Consider the following 9,966-nt stretch of genomic DNA (forward strand, 5'->3'; position numbering starts at 1 on the left):
ACTTGAAGAGTCCAAGCATCGACTTGTTTACCGCTACTTCGACCGTCGAGCCGAGACCTGCATCAAAATGAAAGAGACCAGCACGCCGCGGTCATTTGGAGAAGTCATCGCACTTCTCGCCCGCCAGCAAGCGAAATTTCAAGCAATTATGCTGCGTCGATACGCTGACAGAGAGTCACGCATCGACGCGCTCACATCGAGGCCAATAGCGGCCCGCAAATTTCAACCTCCAACGTACTACGGAGCAATAGACGAGGATCTCGAGCTTTGGGCTTTGCCATGGAACGAAATTACGCCGACTATCATCCTCAGATGACGGAGGAGTCGCCTCAATTTGTCACGATGATATCATGTCATCTGGGGGTGACTCCTATGAACTGGTATCGCGGATTTTCAGCGGAATGTGACGCGAGAGGAAACGTGAAGACCTGGGCTGTTTATAAAGCGGCCATGCGCAAGCGATTACTACCGCCTGACAGCAAGTATCGCTTACGGAAGCGACTGTATGCGCTAAGTCAGACCACGTCGCTTCGTGATTACGTGGCAGAGTTTCAAAAATTGCTCATCCAGTGCACGGTGAAATTCAGCCAGCTGTAGCTCCGTATGTACTTCCAACAAGGGTTAAAGCCGGCGACCGCATATCATTAGCGAGAACATCACCCGGCGATGCTCGATGAGACTATCCAACTAGCGCTTCGTTCGATCACGGAGACCAAAGAGCCGCTGCAACTGAAGAGGACTGGCAGAATTTAGCGATGTGTCATCGCTGCAAGAACGTCGGCCACATCGCTCCAAACTGCTCGACGGAATAAGCATTTTCTTTCAAAAGGAGGTCGTGTGACGTTTCGTACATATTATAACTGTACGCCTATGAACATGTAGAAGTATGGTATCAAAATTGGGTACATTTTAAGGTAAGTTTACTGTAAGCTTACGCTACGGAATTTAGTGACTAAATATGACTAAATGAGAGAGTGTAGACGTCCTTCAAGCACTAGGTAATAAAAGTCACTTTTTATTTTGCCAAAAAAATACACAAGCTTCCTCAATCTGTTACACAACTCGGTCAAAAATTTCGAGATATAATAAATTTGCGCACTCCTTCAGCTGTAGTTTTCTTTAGTACTATGCTCCGTCCGCCCTTGTAGGAAGCAAGTATACGCGATGCTACGGGTTTTTGCCGTGTAGTCAGACGCTGACTTCGGTTTTGCAAATTACATGTAACTTGTTGTGGGTAGACACTGCACGACGCTCTGATTAAAAAAATTCTGCGGCTTAGTTTTATATTATTGTGTCGCGCAGTGCCGTTCTAAATTACTTTATTCGAAATAAAAGTTTGGTATCGAAAGATACCGTTTAACCATCATCCATTAAGGAATAAAGAGAGGTAGTAGCCGTATCAAATCCAGAGCTGTGCCGTGCGAAAGCGTGGCTTTGTACTTGCACGATCGAAGAATTTGTTGATGAATCTAATGAATGCCTAATTTCAATTTGGTTTCAAGGTAATTTCGTTTTCATGACGGTTTTGCTTCTTAACGCCTCTTCATACACGAGTACCGTCGGGAGTAGCTTCGTCTACTGCTTATGTTGCCATGGCAGCAAGTCGTGGGAAGCCCAACAAGTCTCGATCGAGCTGGAACGAGTCGGTATGTCCCGATCGCCCATTTTCGGCCATGGGCAGCGCAGTGTTTCATCTGGAGTCGTCATCACCAGGGATGGCATCGTCGCACCGCCAGCCCCCCTTGACTGCAGGAGCCGCGCCAAACCGAAACAGTGGAGGCCTAGAAGAGGGTGAATTCGATGTCAGAAAATTCCTGCTGGATCAGAAAAGCACGCAGCCTTTTCACAAAAGTTCATTATTCCGCGTATCAACTTTCGCCAAGCAAGTGCCGTCGAATCAAACCTCCCACTCAAAGTTAAAAAAAGTCGTGTTGCCTTCGATGGAGCTAGCTCCTTCTAAATCTACTGGGAATCTACCTGGAGCTAAAGCAAAACAATCTCGAGCACCTAGAAACCAGTCGGGCGAAGATGACAATGTCTCGATTTCGCACTTTTACTCCATCGAGAAAATGTCCACCAGCTGCTTCCACGCGACGCAGAACAAGAACAAGACGTGGCTCTTTCTCCCTGGCTCTGACGAGCGGTCCAAAGCAAGCAAAGGAGCGGGTAAAACGAGCATCACTGGCATCGACAGGCCGTCTCGGAGAGTGGATGTACTGGACTTGGAGCGGTGTTTTGATACTGCCATCCAGTTTGCCAGCAAGAACAAGCACATGGACGTTGCTTGTGAAGAAAAATTGTCCATGCTTGACCAAGATTTCATGGCTACGTATGCTCGAGTCTCGCAGCGATACGGCTCAAGATTGTCTAGTGAAGGCTCTAGTGACAGTCACAAAATACTGACCAAATTACTATTTGAGCAGAAATGGTCCGATGTGGTCTTGGGCGAATTGGAGTCGATGCTTATGGTCTCGTTCCTCGAGCAGGGCGTCGTTCTCCGCAAGGCTCGTATCTCGTATGCCAAGGCCTTTTTCGAGCTGGAAACTCTCTACAAGAGTCAGTTGCACGACCTCATTCAAGAGAAGGAGGGGGTGGAACATCTTCGTGAACAAGTGCAAAAAACGAACGAGTCGCATCAGCGAGACGCTCAAAGTATGAAGGAGCAATACGAGACGGAGATTGACCAGCTAAAAACGACTTTTGAGAGCGAGAAGAGAGAGATGGAGCGGCGATTGGCTGACTCAAAAGAGCAAATGACGAAGATGGGCGACGCGATGAAGACGCTAAACGCAATTTTCCGACAAATGCGAGAGGATACCGAGAAGGTGAAAGCTGTGGAGCTGCGGGAGAACTACGGTAGACTCGAGCAGAAGTACGAACAGTGTCGAGAGGAGATTGAGCAGCTGCGTCCTGTGGTCCAAGAGAAGCAGCAGCTTCAGAGCAAGATTGACGACTTGATGCGAGATCGAGGCGCACTCAAGGACCAAATCACAGAATGGACCAATTTAGTGACTACGAAGGACTCCGTCATTGCGTCTCTAATGGAGCAGCATAGCAATCTGGTCGCAGCCCAAGAGCTGAAAGCTGCAAGGGAAGAGGAAATGCGTCGACAAGCAGAAGAAGAGAAGGAATACGAGCGAGAGGAGGCTCTGACTGTATCGGGAGACTCGAACACTCGAGCAAGTGGAGTCTGCGTTCGATGTAAGCAGGATCTACGTACAGTATCAGCGAATGGAGGCTTGACGGAGGGCGACAACGCACCGGAAACTACGAATTCTCCCGTGACTATGGAGCCAGAAGCGTTTAAACTGCCGAAGAAGAGACGTATCCAATGTCTGTACTTCCGCATTCTACTACCGAATCTCGGTGGTCGACGACCTCAACGTGATGTTTCCTGGACGCTCAGCTGTATGCGATCCATCATGTTCGCCAAGCAAATCGACGACTCCATGTGCAAACGCACGGCTGGTTTGTTCCCGCTACGGATCCGTATGCCTGAGTTTGTGTACGCGTGGTTTGCACCGTGGAAATCCTTGAAAGAGGAAAAATCTATTGCCGAAGAAGACCCAGTCGATGGAGCTGCAGATGTCGAAGCTCTTGATGATCCGAATGACTCAGACGCATTGCTGCATCGACAGATCCAAGCCAACGAGGACCGTTGGTGTTTGTACTACGGCGTACGAGCTCTAGTTCAACAAGGGTATCTCGAGGCAAAACTGTTTTTGTCCCTTCTAGACGAGAAATTTGGGGAGGACGAACAAGTGTTCATGCTTCATTGCTACCAAGTGTTGGACGTTCTACTCGAGGGGCGTCTGAATTGGGGTCCAGTACGTGACTTAGTGTCGTTCGAAGTGTTTGCTCGAGAGTATGCCGCGCTCTTCAATGAAGGTTCAGGGGGAGATGAGACCGTAGCGCCACCGCGTGTGCGAGTTCCGAAGACCATCTGGATCTCGCCGTATCATGCCTCCCTCGCTACCAGTGTGATCCTCTCCAAGGCGACCGAAACAGAGCGGGAAGCACTTGACAAGAAGATTTTAGAGTACGTGGTTACCAACGTTCCTGACGACGAGAGACCTGAAATTTACCTGGAGTCTAAGACGAAGACACAGCAAGACGAAGAGCAGGCCAGGAAAAGACCCAAATCTGGTCCACGCGGCGGGATAAATGACGAGATTCTTGATGGTATTTTACACGAGCCGCAGCACTTTGTGGATGCGAATCTGTGGGTGGAACTCATGATGCTCGAGTACAAGGAAGAGCAAGCTCATCGTTGTGCTGCCATCCGTCTTATGTTCCAGACGGCGACGTCAGCTGCAGCAGCAGCCTCTGGCTCGGTAGCGGAGATGTCGCTGTCTGCAATGTTAGGCATCAATTACGCATCCATGGACATGGAGCAGTTCCGGGCTACGGTCCACACGCTAAACGACGAGATCCCGTCGTTCATGGTGGCCACTCTGTTCCGGAACGCGTATACTCGCGGCAACGGGACTGTCAACTTCGATTCGTTCATGGAAGCTGCAGAGACGGCGCAGTTTTTCTCGACGTGTATGCGACTGGAGAGCCCCAGCTCCGTTGTGTCGAGACTATTTGGCCATCCATTCTCTCGCTCTCCAGTGCTCATGACACCAAGCTCTCGAGCTGCGTTTATTGTGAGCAGGTTCTTCGCGATCCTAGGGGATGAAATCAGCAGCACCATTGAAGAATTGCCCCTCTGGACACGCAGTATGACCGACTCGCTCGCGTACGAGATTTCGTCAATACTGCTTGAAGGGGGTTATAGTGACGGCATCCGGCTGCTGACGCTGTTCCAGAGACTCATCGACAACCTCGGGGTGGCCAAGTTAATACGACGAGAGACTACGGGCTGTCTGTTCAGCTCCAGTGATCTCTGCAACATTGAGAAGGCTTTGACGGGGCTTCTGGACTTCGCTCGCCAACGAGAAAAATCATCGTACGTCTACAGGGGAAAGGCTTGTACTGTACCTTGTATGAGAATTCTTACTTGTGTGTTGTTGCGTGTTTCTTAGAGTGGAGCTATTGATCGAGGCTGTAAGGCAGAAACTGAGTGTGAGGCGTGTACAAATGAAGTTCCGGAGGCGATTGAAACAGGATCAGGGTGCGCCATTAGTCATGCGAACGCTAATGCATCGACGTTACGGCAGTGGTCCCTTAAATTACAGGCAGCGGAGAGCAGAACGACCGGTGATCTGGTTACGGCTGGTGATTTCCTCAATTGTGCGCCAGTCGATGCAGTCCACGCGGATATCTGCCGTCCTGGGAGAGCTGAGCAGTATCAGCGGGGCTTTCCACGCGGGGCGGTCGTCACCGCTGCAGCTGACCGTCTCGAGCTCTCTAAACGGAGGAATCGGCCCCACGCCAAAGCCCGTTTTCGTGGAGCTCATTTACGACTTTTTCCTCGAGAAACTCGGTGCTCGGTGTGAGGCTGAACGCATGATCCACGACGTGTTTGCTACTTGCAGGCCTCTTGTACGAACGGACCCGCTGGCTGTTGTGTTTAGCCACCTCTGTTGCATGAGTAACTCGTGTTCTGAGGATAGACTTCTGGGTCAAAACGAAGCGCTGGCCTTCCTGCACGCGATTTTCCGCTGTGGACTGCACACGTTTCGTATCATCAACCCTTGTAGTGGCGTCTCCAGCGAGGTATCCCAAGAAGACCCGGGTATAACTACCGGGGATGATAGAGCAGACTTCGTGGAGATTGACGTGGTGGAAAACATCCTGCAGACGGCGTTCTCGAAGCTTAGTTCCGACCAGAAGACGAGACTGAAACTACGAATCGCCGACGCTGCTACTGATAAAAAGGCGATAGAAATGGAGGCCAGCGCTTTCCTTGTGTTGGCACTCAACGAGTGGAGACGCTACATCCTGCACCGACTGAATGAAATTCGAGTGGCTTGCTGCGAAGTTGAAGCGGAACTGGTCCAATTTGAAGAAGTATTGCAGCTTGAAACGCTGGCGACTATATTGCAGAAGACAGACATCACATTTAGCTCTGAGGATCTGTGCACCATCATGCGTCGACTGTATATCACAGAAAAGGCCCCAGCGAAGTCCAGTGACGTCGATAGTGGAGATGCTGCCAATTCGACATTAAAACCTGACCCCTTGAGCGACCGCATCGCCGCTGCGTGCTTCCCACTTGTCGCGAAGGAGACGATGAGTGGACTACATAGACTTGCACCAAGACGCTTCGATATCAAGCCGAGTCCTCTGCAAAGCTACGAGCTCCTGGTCAGTACGTGGAAAGATTACCAGGAAACCTGTCGAGAGTTGCTGGATGAACTCACGGAGTACGGTAAATCTAACGATACTCAAGCCACGACGCAGCAATGTTCCCCAATGAAGATTGCGGGTGAAGACGGTGGTGGACTTCATTACTTAAGCTCGTCCACCTCAGTGTCCAGTCACGATGTGGAACAGCTCGAGGTTGTGCACTTACGTTTCATCGAGAGGCTTCAGCACCTCACCGAGCTTTTTGATAACAAAAAGAATTATCCTCGTGACGCATCGTTGAATCTGATAGAAGCGCAAGTGAACGAGACGTGGAGCATTTTCCGACAAATGTTTGTCGGATTCGTCAAGCTGCGAGCCACTGCAGGTCTTGGGGACGGGCCACTGCCCGATCAGTGGGATCGTCACAGCAAATAGATGCTTGATTACGAAGTGGTGTATTAGAATTAATATCATTTCTTATCTTGCTTTCGCGTAGTAGACTGTGTTAGGAATAGTATTCCGATGGTTTCTGCTATTACTTTGAGCACCACTATGCATTACGGTTCCAGTTAAGTCGGGCTTGGTGTCGGAGTTGGTGTCGGGGCCGTGAGTTTGGTCATGTCGACAGAATGCCAACTTGGCGAGGTGCCAGCGCAAATGTAAAGTGTTGTGTTGTCGAACCACAGCTCTCCAGCTTTGCACACGGTGTCGTATGCTGGTGAAGTCTCACTACTGGCAATGCTAAGCGTCTTGCTGGGCAGCGTCACTTGAGTGGAGACGCCAGAGAAATCAACGGCAGCTCCTTTAAAGTATGTTTTCAGTCCCAAGAAGGAGACCTCAGTTGCACTTGAGAAGTCAACTGCAGCACCTTTGAACTTCACTTGGTCTGATGAGAACCCGACAGTCGTTGGCGTTGATGAGCCTGCAGGAGCGCTTAAGAAGTCAGCGCTCGACATCGAGACTTTCGTGCTGTCGGAAAAGCCTACACTCGGTCCCGAGAAGTCGACACGCTGGCCAGAGAAGCTCACTTGGGCTCCCGATAAACTTACGTGGGCTCCCGACAACGTGACAACAGGGGCAGGCACAAGCAGATTCGGTGTTGATATCGTCAAAGAAGTTGCGCCGGTATGCTTGATATTTGCCTCATCGCTTCGCAAGTTGAGTGGCCCCAACAAGCTCGTGTCTCCAGTACTAACAGAAACCTCCAGTACAGTCCCAGTCGCACTGGTCACAGCAAAGTCATCGCGCTGAACTGTAAGGGGTCCGCCAGCAACATTGACAAATTTTCCTGTCAACGTCACAGTTTCCGTCGCTTTGACATCCATATTCGACTTTGAGTTCAGACTCATGGCCATCACATTATCCACCTTAAACAGACTCTTTGCCACGGACAACAAAGCTGTTCCACTTGGGTACTCAACCCGAAAAGCCCCATGCGCCGTGTCGGTCGATCCCGAACCAGGCGTCAACACGATAGAGCCACCGGAGCCACCGCTAGCCACATTCGTGCCGGCTTTCAATTTGATTCCACCACCTGTGCCTCCTCCTAGCCCAGACTCACCCACGGTAACCTCGAAACTGCCTGACGTACCACCGGTAGCTCTACCTGTGAGGAATGCAACCTTGCCGCTGTTGCCGGTGCCCGTACCTACGCCACTATTGAATTCCAGATTGCCGGTATTTGAATTGGTCTTAGCAGTAGACGACTGGATCACCACAGATCCGCTGTTGCCGCCCTCATTGCTGCCACTAGCAATCCGAACAGCACCGCCACTGATCGTGTCACTATTGCCGGCACCTCCCGTAATGGTGACATCCGCTCCTGTAGTTCCACCGCCGCCAACGACAGACACAGCACCACCTGTAGTTGTGTTAGAACCGCCTCCTCCACTAATGCTAACCTCACCTCCTGTGGTCCCACCACCACCCACAACAGACACCACACCACCCGTGCCGGTGGACAGTGAGCTTGCGCCCGCCGTCACTTTGACAGCCCCACCAACATTCGCGCTACTAGTGTCCACAGTCATGCTGATACTGCCAGCGTTCAAATCCATCTTCGAAAGTGAGGTCAGGGTCATTGCTTGCGAGCTCACCGACATTGCCTGCGAGTTCAAACTCATGGCTTTCACATTGTCCACCATGAACGAATCCTTCGCCACGGATAGGAGTGCTGCTCCACTTGGGTACTCAACGCGGAAGGCCCCATGCGCAGTGTCAGACGATCCCGTGCCCGGAGTCGCAATGATCGAGCCACCAGAGCCACCGCTAGCGGTATTCGTGCCGGCTTTCAATTTGATTCCACCACCTGTGCCTCCTCCTAGCCCAGACTCACCCACGGTAACCTCGAAACTGCCTGACGTGCCTCCGGTAGCTGTACCTGTGGAGAATGCAACCTTGCCGCTGTTGCCGGTACCCGTACCTAAGCCACTTTTGAATTCCAGATTGCCGGTATTTGAATTGGTCTTAGCAGTAGACGACTGGATCACCACAGATCCGCTGTTGCCGCCCTCATTGCTGCCACTAGCAATCCGAACAGCACCGCCACTGACCGTGTCACTATTGCCGGCACCTCCCGTAATGGTGACATCCGCTCCTGTGGTTCCACCGCCGCCAACGACAGACACAGCCTCCACCAGTAGTTACGTTAGAACCCCCTCCTCCACTAATGCTAACCTCACCTCCTGTGGTCCCACCACCAACCACAACAGACACCACACCACCCGTGGCGGTGGACAGTGAGCTTGCGCCCGCCGTCACTTTGACAGCCCCACCAACATTCGCGCTACTAGTGTCCACAGTCATGCTGATACTGCCAGCGTTCAAATCCATCTTCGAAAGTGAGGTCAGGGTCATTGCCTGCGAGCTCACCGACATTGCCTGCGAGTTCAAACTCATGGCTTTCACATTGTCCACCATGAACGAATCCTTCGCCACGGATAGGAGTGCTGCTCCACTTGGGTACTCAACGCGGAAGGCCCCATGCGCAGTGTCAGACGATCCCGTGCCCGGAGTCGCAATGATCGAGCCACCAGAGCCACCGCTAGCGGTATTCGTGCCGGCTTTCAATTTGATTCCACCACCTGTGCCTCCTCCTAGCCCAGACTCACCCACGGTAACCTCGAAACTGCCTGACGTGCCTCCGGTAGCTGTACCTGTGGAGAATGCAAACCTTGCCGCTGTTGCCGGTACCCGTACCTAAGCCACTATTTGAATTCCAGATTGCCGGTATTTGAATTGGTCTTAGCAGTAGACGACTGGATCACCACAGATCCGCTGTTGCCGCCCTCATTGCTGCCACTAGCAATCCGAACAGCACCGCCACTGATCGTGTCACTATTGCCGGCACCTCCCGTAATGGTGACATCCGCTCCTGTGGTTCCACCGCCGCCAACGACAGACACAGCACCACCTGTAGTTGTGTTAGAACCGCCTCCTCCACTAATGCTAACCTCACCTCCTGTGGTCCCACCACCACCCACAACAGACACCACACCACCCGTGCCGGTGGACAGTGAGCTTGCGCCCGCCGTCACTTTGACAGCCCCACCAACATTCGCGCTACTAGTGTCCACAGTCATGCTGATACTGCCAGCGTTCAAATCCATCTTCGAAAGTGAGGTCAGGGTCATTGCCTGCGAGCTCACCGACATTGCCTGCGAGTTCAAACTCATGGCTTTCACATAGTCCGCCGTCAACGAGTTCTTCGTCAGCGACAGTAGAGGTGCTCCA

General features: G+C 51.8%; 1 protein-coding gene across 1 annotated transcript; it reads left to right on the forward strand.

Annotated features, from left to right (window-relative positions):
• Positions 1–2,069: 2,069 nt before the first annotated feature.
• Positions 2,070–6,181, forward strand: PITG_15179 (uncharacterized protein; the record flags this gene model as incomplete). The annotated part of the gene is made up of 6 exons (XM_002898607.1): positions 2,070–2,489; positions 2,562–3,657; positions 3,700–4,951; positions 5,028–5,641; positions 5,705–6,044; positions 6,175–6,181. The coding sequence occupies 6 exons, from the start codon at positions 2,070–2,072 to the stop codon at positions 6,179–6,181; spliced, it is 3,729 nt and encodes a 1,242-aa protein (XP_002898653.1).
• Positions 6,182–9,966: the final 3,785 nt, after the last annotated feature.

This window comes from Phytophthora infestans, genomic scaffold, assembly GCF_000142945.1.
Source record: "Phytophthora infestans T30-4 supercont1.35 genomic scaffold, whole genome shotgun sequence".
NCBI classification, from domain to species: Eukaryota; Oomycota; class Peronosporomycetes; order Peronosporales; family Peronosporaceae; genus Phytophthora; species Phytophthora infestans.